Source organism: Daktulosphaira vitifoliae, unplaced genomic scaffold (assembly GCF_025091365.1).
Source record: "Daktulosphaira vitifoliae isolate Bord-2020 unplaced genomic scaffold, ASM2509136v1 Scaffold_2, whole genome shotgun sequence".
Classification (NCBI taxonomy): Eukaryota; Metazoa; Arthropoda; class Insecta; order Hemiptera; family Phylloxeridae; genus Daktulosphaira; species Daktulosphaira vitifoliae.
The window spans coordinates 28,019,230-28,042,546 of NW_026099573.1; the positions used below are offsets into that span (position 1 = coordinate 28,019,230).

Below are 23,317 nucleotides of genomic sequence, written 5' to 3' on the forward strand. Positions count from 1 at the left end.
ATTGCAATATGTAATTTACTTTATATTTGTCGAATATGTTCATGAATTCTAGTTGGATAAATTGGATTCATAATATTACACTTATCAAGCTCAAAATTTATTATTATAGTAACCCAATATCTCATTATATTCCATTGCATAATAACTGTACTATTTTTTTTATTATTAATCCTATCTTTTATTGTATTATTTAAATTTCTACTTCCTATAATTTCTGTAACTTCATAGCAATATAAAACTCTCAAACAAATTTGTTTTTAATAGCAAATATGGGCAGAAAAATATCAATTGCAAAATTGCTCAGCCATCCATCTTCATATACAGGTGATTTTTTTATCATAACCCGCTCAATTACTTACAGAATAATAATAATTTAAAATTTTTTTTTTATTATTATCTTTAGTTACACATTATTCTTGAATTATTAACTATTTTTAAGTTCATCCCTTATGCCTGGTAAGGGTGTCAACTTTGTTTTTTTAAATGGTAACACATATTTTTAATTTAATAAAATGTTTGAGTTTTTAATTCAATAATAAATGGCATTTGAATTTTTAATAAAACTTAATTTGTTTATTAGATATAAACATTTAAAGTTTCAAATTTTTGAGTTAATATATAGGTATAATACACAAGGGATTACAAATACAGGTAGCTAATTGGTTTTTTATGATATTACTATCACAGTCACGGATTGTTTATTATCAATTATGACTATCAATAGATATACTTTTTGTATTGTCAGTTAGTGTATTTATAAACTCACAAAAATGTACCTTACTATCATTGATAATAACAATGCTATGTACCGGCTAATATCGATGTCATCCTGAATATTAGGGTGTCAAAATTTTAAGTTTTGAATTCCTTCTGTTTAAAGAAAAGAGAGTCATATCATCAAAAAAAGTATTTCATCTGACATACTTTTTTCGATAATATGACTCTCTTTACCCATTAAAATCCATTAAAAAATAAATTATATTGATTTATACATTTTTCATAAAGTTATAGCAATATAAAGTTAAAATTATAAAATAAAAATTGATGTACGGGTTAGTTACTGTTCGTTTCTGGAGTATCTATATCATGCAGGAGAAATAAGTAGGGAGTGGACTGTATAAATGAGTTTATATTATTATTATATTATTTAATTGAAAGAATATAAAACAATAAACTGTATTTTTAACATAAATCATAAATTCTTATTTATGTACTAATGGGGTAGAGGGGGGAGGCACTTAACACTAATGCCACACTGGCGCAAAGACAAATAAATAGTAATATATGTAAAAGTAATAAGATAATGACAACTAATTAATTACTTATCAATTGCTGTAGTCTTAAAAGTTGTACAAATGAACTGATCCGGAATGAATAACCTTTCAACAAAATGGTGGATACAATTGGATGTGGTTAATCGCAAGGCGATGATATGGCGAGAGTCGCAGGGCGAATTTACTATATTTGCGTACTAAGGTACACGCGAATCGATAGGGCGATTGTCTATGTATAAAAAAACTATTATGCACGAAAAAGACCTTATGGAACACTTTGACAAGGGCCAAAATAGTAACAGCACCACATACAATACGACTCAAAGGATTTTCACATCGATCGCGTGCGTTATCATCTGACATAATGAATGTATCCATCAACAGTTATATAAGTTATGTAGAAAATATATGTAACCACAATAAAACGAAATTTTTTCTCCAATATTGTATTTATTTTGTGAGTAAATGATAAACGTATTTTACACCTGTATACATTAGGTAAAATTCTTATTAGTTTATACTACTAATTCGACTTGTTTAGGTGAAATTAACATGAAATACTTATTGATTATATAATAGAAATTTATATAACATAATATACGAAATAATCGATTATTATTATCATTAAACTAAAATTCAAAATTATGACAATGACAAATGTACATTTGTGATAAAATTTAATTATTTATTTATTTCATAATACTTATACAAGAAATTATTTATGATCATTTTATTTTGTACTCATTCTGTATGTCTTGGATAATTATTATTGCAGCATTTTTATTCATTTCACATACACGGTCAAAATTATAGTTATAATTAATTGTATTTTTATTGTTATCAAACGGAAAAACTAAACCATCTTTGAATATACCTTTAAATAATAATCCGGACTTTATATTTGCACAAAGTATTTCTTTTAAATTTTCATTAACATTTGCTTTCTTAAATGTTTTAGTATCATTGTCATAATAAACGAATAAATCCATAATCGAAGTCATAAAATTCATTATTAATTTTTTAACATCGACCCCNAAATAATAATCCGGACTCTATATTTTCACAAAGTATTTCTTTTAAATTTTCATCAACATTTGCTTTCTTAAATGTTTTGTTGCTTATGTCATAAAAAACGAATAAATCCATAATCGAAATCATAAAATTCATTATTAATGTTTGAACATCGACCAAATATATACAACTGGGATCATTAAACTGTGGTAACTGCTCTTCCAAATCTGATATGGGTACATTGTGGTGTTTCATGTAATTGATAACGATTTTCAAACAGTCGTGTATATTTTTTATCAGTATTTTTATTTTGCCTTTTGAAACTATAACTTTATAATAAAACGATAACAAATATAAATATTTATACGCCCTGTTTTGCATTGCCATGTAGTATTGATCCATTGTAACTTTGCCATCGTCTATGTTTGCTAGACAAAAATCATCTTTATCGCAGAAAAGATATTCTTTCATCATTATAAGTCCATTGGGTAATTCTGATAAATCTTCCGTATGTGAAAAATGGAAAAAATTAATTATAAGAACTAATGCGTTCAGTATTATGATGATATTCATCTTATTCACAATATTGTACAAACGAATTTACTGTTTTGACAAAATTTATAAAAACAACTAATAACAATGCGACATATAGTATTTATAGTCTCAGCTTATAAATGAGCAAAAATATAAAAGTCAGAAATAAAACACAATAGACAAATAATATTTCTTCATTTTAACACGTATAAAAGTTTAGGTAAATAAACTATTTACGTTGAAAGACATACAACATTAAGTTGCATTGCAAATAATATTTTTATGATTCACATAAAATATTATATAAGTAACGTGAAACATTTTTCAATTTAATTTATAGAAAAAACGATTGTACGTTAAAAAAATATAAAAATATTCAACTGAAGTCTGACTATTGTAGACTTTAAGTATACATTATAATTTACAGCCGTAGTTTTAAAGTCAGAACAGTGCTTCTAACATTAAAAGGTGCTGAATTAAGTATGGAACAAAACTTAAATGAATTTTATATCAAAAACTTAAGTAAAGTATTAAGAGAGAACTCAGTCCCCTAACCTTAAGTTAACCCTAAAATATGTAATTTTTGTCATTTTAAATTTTTCGTGTTTTTGCGTATAAAATTAAAAATATTTAAACATTAAATTGTTTAAAAACCTCAGAAAAAACGAAAAATTTTTTATATGTACATTTAATTGAAAATTTTAATTTATAATAATATTTGCACTTAAGTCGCTAACACTCCTTCTCAACTTATATAAGCAGTTACAGTGAATATAAAATATTTAACTAAAATTACATAACAGTAATGGATAAATTTAAATACACACATACATTTTATCAAAAACAAAGTTTACTTCTGAAATTCAGTATTGTAAAATTTAAATAAAATAATAGTTAATTTTTATGAGTTCAAAAATAATCTAAACAATAAATGGCCTTGGCTATCCAACGAGCATGATGGATTGGATCAGGAATTTTAAAATAAATTCCATGCAAATGTTAGGGCCTGATATTTTATACTTACCATGCAGACATCACATTTATGAAATTATATTGAAAAGTGTTTTTGAAGTAAAATTGAATACGTCATCTGAACCAGATGTTCCTATTTTCAATAAATTCCAAAAGTCTTGGCAAAATATAAATAAAACAAATAACTTAAGTAGATTAGAAGATACTGTTATTTTAGAAAAATTAAAAACAAAAAAAGACGATATTTTGATATTTAGCTTTGAACAATTACAAAAATACCAACTTCGAGATGACTATAACGAAATTTTAGAATTGGTCATAATATTTTTTGGTGAAACACCTACATGGAAATTATTTTTAAATTCCTGGCCCAATCCATCATTCTCGTTGTATGGCTAAGGCCATTTATTGTTTGAAAATTTTTATAATTTCGGGGCTGATTTGAAATGTCAATCAAAGAATTAAAAAATATTCGTTCATTATGTATTTGTATTACACGTTTATATATTAAACAATGGTTTAGTGCACCAAATGCTGCATTAGCGCCAAATTTAGATTTACAATTTATTAAAAATATAATTGATTATGAATCAATAAAGATATTTCTAAAGTAGTTTTAAAAAAATTTCCGGTCACCTATGGTACTTAGTATCCGAATCGGCAGCATTGGCATTTTTTCATGATGATTTATGTGAAGATACTAAAATTAAAATAGTAAACTTATTAAATAATCGGGAAGAAGATCCATGTACAAACAGACATATAGTAGTAGGAGTAAATGAAATGTATGATTTTAAAAATTAAAATATAGATAATTTTATTTCAACACAGTCAAAAAAGTTGTTTGTAAGATATGACATTGAACTGATTTTTTAAATATCAATCCTTTGTTGTGGAAAGACAACAGTCAATATATCAGAGGAAAAATTATAGTAAATAATTTAAAAATTATAAATGATTTAGCAGAGGGGCGTCAAACTAATAGAAGAGTATAGTAATATTTTAACAAAAACGAATCACAAAAACAATACCTATTACAGATTGTTATAGAATACCGGCGTTGTTTTCCTAATCGCAATAAAAGAGCATTAAGCAAAGCACAATAATTTAAAAAAAGATAAATTATTTAAAATATGTAGTAAATTTTTTTAGTACGTTTTTTTTTGTAAATAGTTTCTGATTGTATATAAATTTATAAGTTAACATTATTTTAGTTTCAATGTGAAGCTGAGACGGTATTAATTTTACTCTGATCTGTTTTTTTTAATTAACATTAAAAAAATTGTAGGTTTTGAATAGTAAATAATATAAAAATATATAGAAAATTTAATTTAAAACAACGGTTAAATGAATATTTTTTTGTTTTTACAATGAACGATTTATAAATTAACAATTTAGCGGTAAGAATAGAACATAGAGGTTTTTATTTTTTTAGGGCTAAATAAGAACTTTTCAAAAATTTTTGTGTAAATACTTTTTATAGAAAAATTATATACCTACAAAAAAGTCCCAATAAACTTTTTCGCAAAAGCTAAAGTTTTTGAGATGGACAAAAAAAACTAAAAAATCTCCCTTGAGGGGTTATTTTTAACCCTTTTGGGGCACGTCTTAGAGTTGACCAATAATCTCCAATTTATTTTTTCATGTATTTGAATAATTCTAGGGGGTGGCACTTACAAATATAAAAAAAAAAAACCTCTCATGTAGCTAAGGGTCACCCTAATCTCCATCTTATATTCATTTTTATCCTTTTTTTTCATTTCAAAATTTTTCATTAAATTTATGCTTAAATGTCCCAAATAACGATGCTACAATTCAAAAGGTTTCTTGCCATACAGCAAATATATTCTTTTCATTTAATATACTGAAATGAACTGTATCGCGGTCGCATCGCATTTCCCGCGTTACCGCTGAGTGGCGATCGCGGTGCTTTCTCTTTACGTCTGACACGGCCCGCGTCGCTTCGTTTTACACGATGCCCCGCGACTCGTGCCACCTTTATCAGCCGTCGCCCTATGAATATTTGACTGACCAACACCGCGTGTCATACGCTACGGTGCAAAGTCCAGCAAGTGCCGCACGGCCGACACGACGCGCCGCAAACGATACGGGAGTGTTCTTCCCGTTGTGAGAGTGACAACGTTGACGAACCGATCCGCACCCGCAACCATCAACGCTGCTAAACTTTTGTCACCCGGCGGGGCCAGCGAAAGTGCCGCGATATTATGCCAAGATTGTTATTATTGTGTTCGTCTTTTCGGTTTGTTTTTTTTTTTTTTTTTGTAACCTGTTGTTGCTCATTAATNTCGGTTTTTTTTTTTTTTTTTTTTTGTAACCTGTTGTTGCTCATTAATAAACGGCCCACGGGTCTCTACCCTCAAAACCAGTGTCGACCACATTTTTGCGACGTAATGCCATGCGGGGCAGCGTAAACCGGTCTCTCGGGTACCGGGACATGATATCAATTATCTTTTTTCAACGGTCACCGTTATTTCTTTGAAACGGAAATTATCCATATATATCAATCTGTCTTATTATTATTATTGTAAATAATACTACTTCTATTTAAAATAAAAAACACCCGGTGTTTACCCATTACTTATTACATTTATTACCCATTTACTTCATCAACTTTATATAAATTTTCATTTATAAATCCATAAGCAATAATCTTATTATTTTTGGTTATTTTTGCTTTTCCATTAAAAAAAAGATATATTTAAACATGCACTTTTCATTTGAGAAACAGATAGTAGATTATGTTTTAAGTCTTGTACATATAACACATTTTTTAGAAGATATTTAACAGTTCGTCTATTTACTATACTATTTAAAAGTATATTACCTACATAAGTTGCATTAATTAATATACCATTCTTCGCAACTGATACATTTATGGGATTATTTAACATTTGTGAATCTGAAAAATATGTTATATCATTCAAAATATGATCTGTCGCTCCCAAATCCAAACAGAAAATTAATATTGTACTAACCATGCTTTTAGAATATGATTTTAAATTACTATTTCTATTGGACATATATACAAATTCAATTGCTTCTTCGTAACTGTCATTTTCTCCAAGGCAATAACTCGCATACTTATATTTATTGTTTTTATCTTTATTACGATATTAACTAATTTTATGTCCTTCTCGACCGCAACCTAACATATTATTTCAAATGCAGCTGGAATTTCGATTTTTTTTTGCTGTTATCCCATGCTTTTTTTTTGCTTCCTCAACAAGAAGTCTCCCATTCACAAACCCTTATGATAATTCATTAGGTGACAATGTTTATATTTCAGTTATTACCGCATGTTAAATTAAATGACAAATAACATCATGTATAACAAGTTTAGTACCAACGCATCTTAATTCTTTAATTGCTTCATCAACTTACTCGAGATGGTTATCAGCAATACATTGAATTATGAAAGACTGACATTTAGCATCTCCTTTCCTCTAAACATCATTTATCATTGCTGGCTTTTCCTCCTTAATGTAAGATAATACATATTTTTCTTCAAGTAGCGTTTTCACCCGAAATTTCCAATTATCAAAGTTCACTCTGAAAAATTGATAGATTTCATGTTTTTCACTATTTATAACCGTAGCATATAAATGTTATCAAGAATAAATTATGTTTATAAGTTTAAGTTTTAGTTTATTATGTTTAAGTTGCTAACTTAACAAGGTCTACCTAAACAATGAAATGTATTCTTAGGTTTTCCGGTTGGTTTTCGTTATCAACATAAACAGTTTTATAAAATGCGTACACCGATTTCCAAAAATCGTACTACGGCAAAGACTTTGGTGAGCCCCTGTTGTTTCAAAATGAGTAGCATTAGCATGCACCTTTAGTTGTGGTAGATTTATTGCATCAAAACGATACAATTAAGTCTTTGAATTAATGATAGAATTTGAAATGGATAAAAAGATACCTGATTCTACTGCGTATTACTGTCTGATGCTACACGATCAGATAATAACGTACAACCCATTCAACAGAGAAGTCAAAAAAATTTGTATGTATATAATTATATACATTATTGTAAATTATAATTTTTCATAATTGTAAATTTTTTTAATATACGTTTTTATTTATTTACAAAAAATAATTTTTTTTTATATTATGTTACATTTAAAAATTCTTAAAATTAAATATATACGAGTACATGTATATTTACAAATACAGCGTAGCCCAGGAACTTTTGATCCAGTTAATTTTTTTTGTTATTTTTTTTTAATAGTTAATATACTTGAGGGCTATATAAATAATTTAATTAATATCATTTTTCTAATTTTAAAAAATTTAAGAAAAATGTTTAAAATAAGTTACCTATCTTACTTTTCTTCTTCCCTTGTCTCAAAACGTTATTCAATGTTCAAAACCGTAAAATAACAAATGAAAATTCAAATTTTCATAAACTTTAAAATGATACTGACTATTTACTACTTAATATTAATAAGATATTTTTTTACCAAAATTTTTCTTAAAATCTACTCTACAAAATAGCTATCTTCGATTATTTCTTTTACATTTTAGTTAAAATTGTTAATACAATGTTTAAATTGTTAAAATATTAACTAGATCAAAAGTTATTTAAGTTGTCAGTGAACGCTAGACCACTCTGTATATTTCAATTTGTATACTTAACAATATTTTTTTCCAACGAGTATAACTAAAAAATAAACGAAACTATAGGTCTTTTGCTGATGGTTGAGGTAATGGTGTTGATGGCATAATATTGCCCGTGGGTTAGTGTGTTGATTCTATTGTCAAGTGTGTAGCACATATCTTTGAAACGATTGAACGCTAACCTGGTCACACGCAAAGTGCGAATCTCGTGCTCTAGCGAACGAATCGACACGTTTTGGCGTTACAGAGTATAGAGTAGCGATGACATTTGTCACCACCACGTACCGCTTCAATGACCGCACGGCCAATCTGTCCAGCCAACGCTCTTTTTGAATCATCGTCATGGTCTTCAAACAAACACCACTTGTATTTATCTAAAGACAGATGGTTGCCAACTACGTGTCCGCAGATCTCATTTGACTTGATAAGTTTGATGCCTTCCCTATCATAAGCGTAGCTCTTTGATTGAAGAGTAGCAATCTCGAAGAGGATGAGGCCACCAGTCTAGGCTGAAAACAGACTGAGCGTTTTTTTTCTGGCATCTGAGTAACTTGAGTGACCATTGGGCAGGCTAGATGCATCCAAATGCACCAGTAAATCGGGACTGTCAGCTTAATCCCAGTAATAGTCGCGGACTCTGAGTAGGTATATGAAAAAATCTAAAAAACATTAATTCATATGAATATCTTAAAAATAAAAATATAATAAAAATCGTGTTTACTTACTAGTGTGATAGTAGTACTTTAACGTCTTGCTAATGTCAAGCACTGCTAAACTGACGTATACAGTTTTGACAAACTTTACTATTTTCGTATCCTTACAACATAACCTTACAACGTATTTGATACAATCTTTAAAAGTTGGTTGGTTTATGAGCTAATTGATACGTTTGGAACTAGAGATACGTTTCCTGATGTTCTCCATGGTTATCCATATAAATGAAAATATTTGTCGAATATCCCAGATATATAATATTTCAAGTGAATAGCAAAAACGTATGAAGTTCCGTAAAATTATATTTTTTTTAATCCTGATAAATGTTTCATGGTTATCTTAATTTCTGTATATGTTTAAATTGTCAAAATTCTAGTGCCTCGCGTATTTTATGTGAAAAATAATTATTTTTCATAAAAGTTAATTGTAATTTTTGTAGTTATTGAAAAAATATATTAAAAATGTGAAACATTTAAATTGTAAAAACATGTGAAATGATGTACCAAATGTAATATTCGTCAACAAAATATTTACTAACTCACATAATGCAAAGATACACTGTTTAATAAGTACATTTCATTTTTGCTTTTCCGTTAAAATGGTTTGTCAATAATTATCATGAGTCAACACTTTTCGTCGCGTTTTCGTGACACCAATATTATGGTGGTAAATAATAGTTAACCCTTTAGTGCGAACTATTAAGGATTACTATGATGTCATAAGGCACACTGGACCATTTAACCTTTTCATTTATATGACTAACAGTTGAAGGTATCATTTATAAAAATATTCAGAGTCATATGCCCCATTTATGCTGCACACGTATTAACAGACCACTCTTTTGCCTATTATAAAAGGGCTAAGGACTATAGTCCCCTCTCTCATTCACTTCTTATCGTGTATCAAGTTATCATCATAGTTTTCCCTTGCAGACCAAACCTGTGTATTCTTTGTGTGTATGTTGATTTGAGTTTTAGTTTAACTTTTCTTACTTAGCTTAAAACTTACGTCTGTTAAAGTAACTAACACTTTACTTAAAAATATATACGCATATATAATTCACAAATTATTCTCTTGTAATTAACGCATCCTCTATAATTTAACAGACTCCTTAAGCAACTATAAATCACCAGCCGAGATCATTACTGTTCCAGCGGATATCAGGTAAGAGTATTTTTAAAACACTAACTACACTAATCAAGTAATAACTAGAAATTAAAGTACTTGTATTTATTATGTCTTTACAAATGATGCTATTATCATTCTTCTTTATTAATTCTTTCCCTATAAACTTTATTTTTAATTATTTCACAAATGATATTTAGATTCAACTAAAAGTTATGTTTTTATGCTAAGTTATATTTTTACATAATGAAAAAATTATTTAAATCAATTTTATAAATTTCGTGTATTTTTCTAGTATAGTCTTCTGATTCTAGCTCAAATTCTTCATTCACGTGGTTTATCATCTGATCAAATAAAATAAGCGTTAAAATAAATTTTTCAAATAAAATTTGTTTTAATTTTATTTTATGTAAATTATATATAACTATACACAGTGGTCCAAGATTTTTTGACAAATATTATAATTTTTGTAATCCAGTGATTACAGTTTTGGACTTTGTTAATAGCATATTTTTTATTATTTGTCTCTAATAATATAAAAAATTAAATATTTATAACATTCATTTGTTTGTTTAGGACAAACTAAACGCACAAAGAATTCAAGCTTTGAGATATGGATATACCGCAGAGTATTAAAAATTAGTTGATGCGATCATATAACGAATATCAATATGCTGGAAAGAATGAATAAAGAACTTGAAGTGGTAAAAACAATAAAATCACGAAAGCTTTAATATCTAGGACATATTATGCGACATCCAGAAAAATATAGTTTAATACATTTAATAATCCTGGGTAAAATAGTTGGAAAGTGGCCTCGTGTAAGACATCAAATTTTTTGATTAGATAACCTTAGAAAATGGTTCAATACATCTACGATATATTTATTTGAAACAGCCATTAATGAAGATCAAATTACTAACATGTTTGCTAACGTTCATTAACGAATACGGCACTTGAAAAAACACACAAAAATATTCATAATAGTTCTTTAAGGAATTATATCATTAGTTTATTCCAAAATCAAAGACCTCTATTTATACTAAAAATGAATTATTCTACCAATTATATAATTATGAAACATAACTATACCTTCAAAAAGATGACATAATGAATCTGGAATGAATGTTTCCTCAGTTTTTGAATTAAATTCGAAGACTAAATTGGTAAAATTTTCGATAATTAACTCCTTGATACCACTTATTATAATTTCACTGCCAGATTTAAATATTTTTGTACATTTATTGATATCATTTGTGTATTCATTCTTCAATATTTGAATATATAAGAAATTAATGCTCAATTCCAATTTACAATAACGGTTGATTTCAAATTTTAATTCTTTTTTTATCCGGCTTATGTATATTTTTATAGTATTTATTATATTTTTGTCGTCTTTCAAATCATCTCCCAACGCGATATATTTATTTACTTGGTTTTGTAAATTTTTGAACTTCTCAAACACTGATTTCATAATAATTTTAGGTTTCGTAGTACTAAGTTGCCATTTAATAGAATGTAAATTATCTATAGCATACAAGGCTCCTTGCAGTTTTTTTGCAAATAAAGTTATATTGAATATTAGTTCTATTAATTTTTCAGTGCAATTGTGATCTTGTGATTTATAAGATTTGTTACTCGTTATTTGGCCACAGAATAGTCGTTGATAACCGACAGAATTTACAATGTCTTCTAAAATATATCCATATTTACAACCAAGGAAAATAGTTGCAACTCTTACTTTTTTATTACAATCATCTGTAGATATTTTGTCTTGAATAATACTCGAAAGATCATATATATTCGTTAAGTACGTTACACTTTTTACATGTTTAAAATTTTTCCATCCTTTACATTTAAAAAGATCATTCACAATACTAGTATTTTGTTTTGTATTTCTATGTGATTTGGCACATATGATGGCAAAAAATAATAACAAGTACTTTAGGACAAACTTTAAAGATGTCATTGTTTAAGAAAAAATTTAATAGTTTTACTATTATAATGATAATAATTATTATGGTAAGTATTATAATATAAAATATACCATTTAATCAGTATTGTATTGAACAATTTATAATATAAATTGTTCAATACAATTCTGATTCCAAGTATAGTGTGTTTACTCAGAAAAAACAACAACAAATAGTATTTAAAAAAATTGTTTCATAATTTTTGCAATGACTATTTATAACTGCTTTAATTTTATTATTTCAATAATGAAGTTAAAAATATTTCAATATAATTTTTAATGAAAAAATCTTTTTTTAAACTTCTATAAAACCAAAAATTAACAGAAATGAAATGATTTCACATCTAATATTTTTTGTTAAACTGAATTTAAATAATATAAATTTTGATCAAGGATTAAATTCTAAAAGTGAATTTATCCTAGTCTATCTTTTAATGAGAATCTTGGTCGGTCAAAACGTATTCTTGCTAGCAAGTGCCATACTTTGGGCAATCTTATTTCTTATTAAATATTAATTGACACGATACTATGCCCTGCCTTAGGCTGGTGCTCATTCATGTATCTCTCGATATTAGCCATTCACCTATCAATATAACAATCAGTGGTCGTAATACATTTTCCCGTCATTGACACCGTGATAAGGTCGCCGTGACTGCATATTGCTGTTGTGACAATCGACCTATCTGTAACTCTCTACCGACTTGACAACATACTCTATCATATTATTAATAGCTTTGATGCGAAGCTAAAAAGGTATTAATTTTACTGTGATGTGTTTATTTATTTTTTGTGATCACGAATCGTATCTAGTTGAACATTATCCTCAAAAATTGAAAATTTTGCCCTCATTCCCTGTAAATAGTGAAAATCCCCCAAAAAATTACAATTTTTAAATTTCGACATTTTCGCTTCGATGCAAAGCTGAGAAGGTATTGGTTTTACTATGATGAGTTTTTTTTTTTTTTTTTTTTTTTTTTTTTTTTTTTTTGTGTCTGTTACCACTTTTTCTCAGCTCTCACCGAACGGATTTCTTTCAACGATACGTCAAAAGATCACAAATCGTATCTAGTCGAAGACATTACCCTTCAAAATTGAAAAAATTTCCCTCGTTCCCCGTAAATGGGGGAAACCTCCAAAAAAATTACAAATTTAAAAATCGCTAATTTTCGAAATTTTTTCAATTTTTTTTACTAAAAACTGCCGTAACTTTTTCAAAAATGAACGTATGAATATAATTTTTTTTTATATAGATGCTTGATGTCTTTACCTATCATTTGGTATATTTTTTTTTGTAAATCTGACACTTAACCTCCAACAGGGANCAATATAATTTTTTTTTATATAGATGCTTGATGTCTTTACCTATCATTTGGTATATTTTTTTTGTAAATCTGACACTTAACCTCCAACAGGGAGGGATTTAAAATGACAACTTTTTCACAAAAAATTAACTTTTTCAACTTAACTTTTGAAAATGTTCCGGAAGGTCTGACACTTTTATATATATCTTAAATTAAAGCTAATGTAATGTACTTTAATTTGAAAAAAAAAAATTTGACCTCTGGACTTGTCTTCATGGTGAAAACGGCTACCGAATGCTATTTTTGTGTGAAAATTTTCGATTTTATAATTTACATTTTTTACTTTAAAGTGCTATAACTTTTTAAAAAATGTATGGATCAATACAATTTTTTCATGAGAAGTAGTATTTATATACATCTTTCATTGGATATACTTTTTTTTTAAATCAGACTATTTCCCTATATATGGGGGGGCTTCAAATATAAAAAATGCATATAGAAAGTAGAACTTTTTCAACTTAACTTTTGAAAATGTTCCGGAAGGTCTGACACTTTTATATATATCTTAAATTAAAGCTTATGTAATATACTTTAATTTGAAAAAAAAAAATTTGACCTCTGGACTTGTCTTCGTGGTGAAAGTTGACATCAAAGTTAATAAAAAATTACGATTTTTGTAAAATAATTTTTTTTTATATTTTTAACTTAATAATGCTCTAACTTTTTCAAAAATGAACATATCAATATAAATTTTTTTTATATAGATGCTTGATGTCTTTACCTATTATTTGGTATATTTTTTTTGTAAATTTGACCCATTATCTGCCCACAGGGGGGGATTTAAAATGACAACTTTTTCACAAAAAATTAACTTTTTCAACTTAACTTTTGAAAATGTTCCGGAAGGTCTGACACTTTTATATATATCTTAAATTAAAGCTAATGTAATATACTTTAATTTGAAAAAAAAAAATTTGACCTCTGGACTTGTCTTCACGGCGAAAATGGCTACCGAATGCTATTTTCGTGTGAAAATTCTCGATTTTATTATTTATATTATATTTAACTTTATAATGCTATAACTTATTGAAAAGTTTATGGATCCACACAATTTTTTTATGAGAAATAATATTTTTTAATAAACCCTTTTTCATTCGACATACTTTATCTTAATCGAGATATTAATAAGGAACCAGCAGATCAAGTAGCTTTTGGAATAAAACACCAATTTTTTTAAAATTAAACACTATCTAAAGATTTGCATCGAAGCGTTTATTTTTGATAGTGATTTTAATCACTGTCAGATATCATTTACTTGATCCAACTATGCCGCGTCACCACTGTGCCGCGACCCCCCTGTGCTGGGTTTTTTAATTTTTTTTATGTCACAATGTAATGTAATAATTCCTTATCCTTTGTGGTCAAAATAAAAATTTCTATGGTTTTCTAAACCTTACAAACTATACAATATACATACATTTTTAACATGATATGATATGCTAATCCCATCCCACAAAGACTATTAACATACAAAACAAGAAGCTATAAAGCATATTGGGTAGCAATATTGTGATGAAATAGATTCAAAATTAAATTGGTGAATTTGAAATTGAAGTTCAAGGAAAAAACATTTTAATAACTGTGATCATTAAAGATTCGATAATTTGATATGTAACTATTTAGTAACAGTTTTTTTATTCATTTTTAATGAACGTTTTTTATTATAATTAGATATTATTTTATTTGTACTTATCATCATTTTCATTTTTTATTTATGTTCATTAATTTTGTAATAATTTTATTGTAATTGTCATTATAGTATAAATTATTTTTCCTGCTACATATATTACTTTTATTAGTCTGAAAATAGATAACTAATATTTGAATACACATTGTGTATTAATATATTTAATTCCGAAATACAACGTATCATATTAGCCACATCTACTATAATAGAACTAGTATAATCAAGTATTGTACTAAATTTTGTTGAAGAATATTGAAAATTATAAAAATTTATGTTAAAAATCAGTTTTAATTTTAAACCTTCTTTTTAGGTTTGAAAATCAGGTTTCGCAATATCACTGTTTTAAGAAATAAATTTTACTCTTAATAATAAAATATATACAGTATTTTTTAAACTTTTTTTTCTAAAAATTGCCATAACTTTTTAAAAAATGAACAAATATAAAGTTAAAATTATTTCATTTTTTTTTTTCTTTAAAGTCGAAAAAATTAATTTTGAATCAGCCTAAATTGCCAATTTTATCAAAAAAACGAATGCGACGAACGTTTACAAATTCAGAAAAAACAATTCCTTAGCAAATTTTTCTTAAATCTTTTTGAGTTAAAATTTTACTTTTGGAATAATCCATCAATTTTTTAAAATTAAACACTATCTACAGATTTGCATCGAAGCGTTGCTTATGATAGTGATTTTAATCACTGTCTGATATCATCTATACTTGTCCCAACTATGCCACCCTCACACTGTGCCGCGACCCCACTGTGCTACCGTTTTTTATTATAGCTTAGTGTTTGGATATCTCAGTGCTTATTATAATATAATATATTATATTGTGACATATACATATATATATACATCAATTTTGAATGACGTTTATAATAATAAACGGGCGACTGTCCTCAGTTCGTATTATTAGTTCGGCTATTTTATTTTTGATCTCTTATTCTATTATGTGCGTTCGCATTTTACCACCACCAATCCATATTGGATGTGTGTTATAATTTATAGTAATCTAAAAAATGTAGTGAAAATTAATTTTTATTTAATGATAATGATACCTAAAATATCATATTTAATACGAGGCGTGTTCAGAATATAACGGGAATTTTTTAATTTTGCGGGTTTGGTTAGTCCAATTATCTAATTTTTTTTTTCATAATGTTGGTACATATGTCCCTAAAGTATGTTAAAATTTTCAGCTGGATTCATTTTTTACTTTGTCAGTGGCAGCCGATAAGGTTAAACATGTTTTTATGAGCTCAGCGATTTTGTTTGTTAAAAAAAAATGAATCAAAAGATTTGTATCAAATTGTGCGTACAAATTGAACAAAAATGTGTGAAATGTTAACAAAGGCCTACGGTGAGTCTGCTGTTAGTAAAGAAGTTGTTTACGAGTCGTATAAGCGTTTCCAAGATGACTGTGAAGACGTTGAAGGTGAAGAAACATGGGTTTATGGATACAACGTCAAATCTAAGGCTCGATCGTCCCATTGGAGGCATTCGGGATCGCCAAGACCAAAAAACGCTCGACAAGTGCAATCGTGATTGAAGGTTATGCTCACTGTGTTCTTTGATTTTAATGATGTAGTGCATCATAAATTTTTGCCACGAAGTCAATAAATAGTACTACTTACAAGTTATACGCCTTTGCGTGAAGCAATCCGAAAAAAACGACCAGATTTGTGACAAACTATTCATGTCTTTAGTACCACGATAATGCACCTGCTTATTGCTTGTTTGTGGATTTTTTACCATAAACAATACTGTAACGATGCCCCAGCCTCAATGTTCATCAGACATTACTTCGTGTGATTTTTCTATTTCCAAAAATAAAGATAACCTTAAATGGACGTCTATTTACAAGTATAGATGATTTTAAAAGCGTATCGCTGAATGAGCTGAAGGCTATCCTTTCATTTTTCGGCCCCGGTAATCAAGCCATTATTAAAGATTACTTGATTACTACTGAAACAAGTAAAATGTAAAAGTATCGTTGGTTGTAGAGTAACGTCTCAGGGATGGTAAGTATACGATTACCGACAATAATAGAGTTAAAGTGAAAGGATCTCGGGGTATGTGTGCCTACAGAAGCACGTCTAACATATGTGAATATAGGATAAGAGGCAACAAACGGTTACTACTTAGCTCCTACATAAAAAATGTTATACACACGAATTTATATGATCTGTGAGTATCGCGTTTTTATGCAATTATTTGAGTCAGTTCATTTCCGATGAACCTTACTCTAATTGTTTATTATTTAAAATCCTTTGGTGAAGATATAATTGTGGAAAGAGGATTATAATGTGGATCGACGAAAGATAAATTACAACATAACGTATAAATAAAACTGTGTTCTAACAATGTAAGTACTTATGGTTAAGAAACGTTTTACTGAATAATACGACTTACTTAGAGTAGAAATATAGATATCATAATATAATATATGATAAAACACAACGACATACAATTAACCTCAAGACCCTGTATGAATTCTTATCTAGCAATAGTATAATGCCTTTAGAATTACTAGCATTAACATAACAAATTATTGATTTTCAACAATCATCATAGATTTATTAAACAAGTAAATGTTTTCACTTAACTCTAAATAACCTGGTAACACAAATATTCGGTTGCAAAGACACTTATAGTTAATATCGCTATTAGCAATACATACGCATATATGTTTCACTTAAATCTAGGGTACTTTTATTATTATGTTAATTCGTGTGTAACTATTTTACCAGTAAAACTCTATATTAAATCTACCCAAGGTAATAATCAAATTTTATATCCTTTTGACATTTTATGTAAACTCTTTTGTATATTTATATGCTATATTCGTCGACCTTCTCTGTAGTATTTTATACTAACACATTTATAATTTAACAATTTGCGAAACCAATTATAAGATTCTAAATAAATTACTGTTCTGTGCATTAAAATATTTCCAAATGCCCTGTGTCTTTTCAGTCATTCATGGAATAATCTAAGGTTGATGCGAGCTCAATTTGAGTTCTTTGCACAATGTAATATACTATTGTCCTATACTACGATGGCCCGTACTATTTGTTTTCAGTAAACGGTAGAGATCAGGTTGGCTGGTCGACAAAGTAGAAAGACACTTTGAAGAACGCTTATTATTAATTAAACACTAATTGTGATATTATTGTACTAGTACTCTGTCCAGTCAGGTTATGGTATTTCAATAAGTAATAGGCATAATGCAATCGAATTATATATTAGCTTCGATACTTTATTTTGTCTTCACGGTGTAAATGACTACCGTATACTATATTTGTGATAAAATTCTCCATTTTATATTTTACATTTTTAACTTTATATTACTAAGTATGGATCAATGCAATTTTTTCATGAGAAATACTATTTATATATTTATTTCATTCGTCATACTTTTTTTTTTAATCGGACAACTTTCCTTTATATACCCTATATAAAGGAAAGTTATATCTTCATCTTCACAATTATATCTTCACCAAAGGATTTTAAATAATAAACAATTAGAGTAAGGTTCATCGGAAATGAACTGACTCAAATAATTGCATAAAAACGCGATACTCACAGATCATATAAATTCGTGTGTATAACATTTTTTATGTAGGAGCTAAGTAGTAATCGTTTGTTGCCTCTTATCCTATATTCACATATGTTAGACGTGCTTCTGTAGGCACACATACCCCGAGATCCTTTCACTTTAACTCTATTATTGTCGGTAATCGTATACTTACCATCCCTGAGACGTTACTCTACAACCAACGATACTTTTACATTTTACTTGTTTCAGTAGTAATCGAGTAATCTTTAATAATGGCTTGATTATCAGGGCCGAAAAATGAAAATCAAGCTACCATCATGATTTCAATCTCAAACACAAAAGTGAATTATACATGGCTCGAGAGAGAACAACACGACCAAATTACCAGAGAACGACGAATTTTTGTTATTGAACTGGAATGGAAACTACGAGGACATCAGTACATACTATTAGACCGACACCTAGGACCGGTTTAATTATTCACCAATAAATTTTTATTTCATATAAGGTATGTTAGATATAAATAATAATAGGTGAAATTTTTATGTCACAACTTATAATAGTTTTTAAAGGCAGACAATTTTTTTTAGAAATGTCGTTTTCACAGTGGCTCTATTTTGAGATATTTGTTTAAATTTTTAAAATTAAGGGTTTTTTTTCTAATAATTGGTGTCTACTATAAAGTTCAGTTATATTAAAAACGGGTTCCTAAATAATATCGATCTCTAAAATCAGTCCACTGAAAGATGAGAAATTTCATGGATGGACATAAAAAAACGCACACTATCACAACTTTGCATTGAAACTAAAAAATCTAATCAAACAGATTCTTACCTTTATATTTAATATAGGTTAGACTCGTATAACGTTTATGAAAATCAGGGACCTCACTACTATGAGCTCCTCTTGTGAGGTATCTTAAAATTAATAAATAAAATTTTTAAAAATGTATACAAGTTTATAGTAAAATAAAAAAGGTTTCAAAAAAAAACATTAGGATCTCCCTAACTTNTAAAATAAAAAAGGTTTCAAAAAAAAACATTAGGGAGATTAGTTCCCCTAACTTTCTCTTAATACGCTAGTGAAGATTAGTGTAATCTTCGATGTGTAAAATCAGTGTGATTTCTTAATAAAATGAATCCTATTGTGTAACCGAGATAAATATATATGTTGCCATTTAAAAAAATTAAGTGTACAATCCTATAAGTTGTATAGGATGGTACTAATAAATAACTAGTAATTGATTAATTAAAAAATATATGTATCTAAAAAAAAAAATTTTATCAATATTGTATTTATTATGCAAGTAAATGAGATATCAGGTGCAATCAACTATAAAATACTTATTAACGAAATAATTTAAATTTATATAATATAATTAGATAAATAATAGAGTTAGACTAAAATTCAAAATTATGATATAAGAAATGTTCATTTGTTTGATGTCACACTTGTTAATAAAAAATTAATACAAGAAGCTAGTTTTGATTTTTTACTTGGTACTCTTCCTGTATATATTGGATAATTATATATGCAGCAGTTTTATTCATTTCACATACACGGTCAAAATTATAATTATTATTGTTATCAAACGGAAAAACTAAACCATCTTTGAGTATACCTTTAAATAATAATCCGGACTTTATATTTGCACAAAGTATTTCTTTTAAATTTTCATTAACATTTGCTTTCTTAAATGATTTAGTATCATTGTCATAATAAACGAATAAATCCATAATCGAAGTCATAAAATTCATTATTAATGTTTGAACATCGACCCCATATATACAACTGGGATCATTAAACTGTGGTAACTGCTTTTCCAAATCTGATATGGGTACATTGTGGTGTTTCATGTAATTAATAATGATTTTCAAACATTCGTGTATATTTTCTTTCATTATTTTTATATCGCCTAATGAAACTATAACATTATAATAATAAGCTAACAAATATAAATATTTATACGCCCTGTTTTGCATTGCCATGTAGTATTGCTGTTTTGTAACTTTCCCTTTGTTTATGTCACTTAGACAAAAATCATCTTTATCACAGAAAAGATATTCTTTCATCATTATAAGTCCGTTGGGTAATTCTAATAAATTCGTTAATCGGTACTCTTCACTTATTGCTTCGATAATTATTAATGTAGCATTAAAATACTGGTTCAATTGAATAAATTCATTATTATTATTAAATGGGAAATCTAAACCTTTTTTGAGTATACCTTTAAATAATAATCCGGACTCTATATTTTCACAAAGTATTTCTTTTAAATTTTCATCAACATTTGCTTTCTTAAATATTTTGTTGCTTATGTCATAAAAAACGAATAAATCCATAATCGAAATCATAAAATTCATTATTAATGTTTGAACATCGACCAAATATATACAACTGGGATCATTAAACTGTGGTAACTGCTCTTCCAAATCTGATATGGGTACATTGTGGTGTTTCATGTAATTGATAACGATTTTCAAACAGTCGTGTATATTTTTTATCAGTATTTTTATTTTGCCTTTTGAAACTATAACTTTATAATAAAACGATAGCAAATATAAATATTTATACGCCCTGTTTTGCATTGCCACGTAGTATTGCTGTTTTGTAACTTTCCCTTTGTTTATGTCACTTAGACAAAAATCATCTTTATCACAGAAAAGATATTCTTTCATCATTATAAGTCCGTTGGGTAGTTCTAATAAATTCGTTAATCGGTACTCTTCGCTTATTACTTCGATAATTATAAATGTAGCATCAAAATACTGGTTCAATTGAATAAATTCATTATTATTATTAAATGGAAAATCTAAACCTTTTTTGAGTATACCTTTAAATAATAATCCGGAATTTACATTTGTATAGAATTTTTTTTTTAAAATATCATTATCTTTTACACTCTCAAATGATTTAGTGTTTTTGTGATAAAAAACAAATAAACGACTAATTGAAGTCATAAATTCCATTAATGATTTTTGAACATCTCTAAGAAGTGTCATACCACGTTTGTTACGCTGTGGTAATTTCTCTTTCAAATGAGCTATAGATGGTATATTGTGATGATTCATGTATTCAACAATGATATTATAACATGTGTCTATTGAATTTATTACTACATCTACATCATAAAATATAACTATATGATGAAAATAATATGATAACAAATATAAATATTTATACGCCCTGTTTTGCATTGCCACGTAGTATTGATTCATTGTAACTTTGCCATTGTCTAGGTTTGCTAGAAAAAAATCATCGTCATCGCAGAAAAGATATTCTTTCATCATTATAAGTCCATTGGGTAGTTCTGATAAATCTTCCGTTTGTGAAAAATGGAAAAAATTAATTATAAGAACTAATGCGTTCAGTATTATGATGATATTCATATTATTCACAAAATTATAAACGAATTTGCTAATTATTGACAAAAATGATACAAGATTTATAAAAACGACTAATAACAATGCGACATTTAGTATTTATAGTCTCAGCATATAAATAAGCAAAAATATAGAAATCAGAAATGAAACACAATAGACAAATATTTCTTCGTTGTACAAAATGTTGGGCAAATAATCTATTTGCGTTGATGAATGTACAACTTTAAGTTAAATTGTGAGTAATATCATCATGTTTCTTATAATATTATAATGTAAATATCGTTAACGTTAATAACGTAGTTATTCGATAATTCTGTTTGTATTACAATTACAAATCAAACTGTATATTTACTTACATTTTTGAAAAATAAATGTCTAATAGTTTAACTCTGACGTTTCTTCTTGAAAACAATTTTTTTTTTAATTTTACATTTAAACAAAACCAGTGATTCAGTGAGGCAGAGGGGTCCTTATAAATTTTCTCTTGGAATATTTTTTTAAACGACCTTTATTCAACAAGTTATTATACAAATAAATTATCTGAGATCCTCGTTACACTATAGTGTACTCATTATTTTTTTCATTTTTTTAACACGCTTATATTAGTATCACCTATATGTATGTATGTTTGTAACTCTCCAAGCGTCACGCGTTTTCGCATATTCCGTCGTCTATGGCCTTGAGACTAGACTGTCATAACACATTCAGCCCACCCCACGTTTCGTTCTCCACACGACGGCAACATTATACCTGTATAAATTTATTTTTGGTCATCGTACCCGTACACGCGTACTTGTCATCAATATTATGTATATATAAACAAATTTATATATATACAGGGTGATTGACTAACTATGCCTCACGAATTTTCTTTAAAAATATTAATATTATCGTATATGTAATTATTTTATTTGTTATAAATCTTTGTTGAGCTACTTGACAAGAAAAATGAAGATTCAATCTTCATCCCTCAACCCTTAAATCAATATCAACTTTAGTTTTTCAAATAGCAACCCAGTTTTTTTTTTTATTAATCTTGTTAATAATAAAAAAAAAAATTTTCTCAAAAAAAAAAAAATCAATT

General features: G+C 27.5%; 2 protein-coding genes across 2 annotated transcripts; both read right to left on the reverse strand.

Moving 5' to 3' along the window:
• Positions 1-1,049: 1,049 nt before the first annotated feature.
• On the reverse strand, positions 1,050-22,377 carry LOC126898710 (uncharacterized). The gene is made up of 2 exons (XM_050673009.1): positions 20,472-22,377; positions 1,050-2,148 (listed from the first exon to the last, which is right to left on the reverse strand). Exons 1-2 carry the CDS (start codon positions 22,237-22,239, stop codon positions 2,000-2,002), a joined length of 1,917 nt encoding a protein of 638 aa, XP_050528966.1. The 5' UTR covers positions 22,240-22,377; the 3' UTR covers positions 1,050-1,999.
• Positions 8,397-12,312, reverse strand: LOC126898725 (uncharacterized). The gene is made up of 3 exons (XM_050673028.1): positions 11,364-12,312; positions 9,158-10,615; positions 8,397-9,091 (listed from the first exon to the last, which is right to left on the reverse strand). Exons 1-2 carry the CDS (start codon positions 12,238-12,240, stop codon positions 10,596-10,598), a joined length of 897 nt encoding a protein of 298 aa, XP_050528985.1. The 5' UTR covers positions 12,241-12,312; the 3' UTR covers positions 8,397-9,091; positions 9,158-10,595.
• Positions 22,378-23,317: the final 940 nt, after the last annotated feature.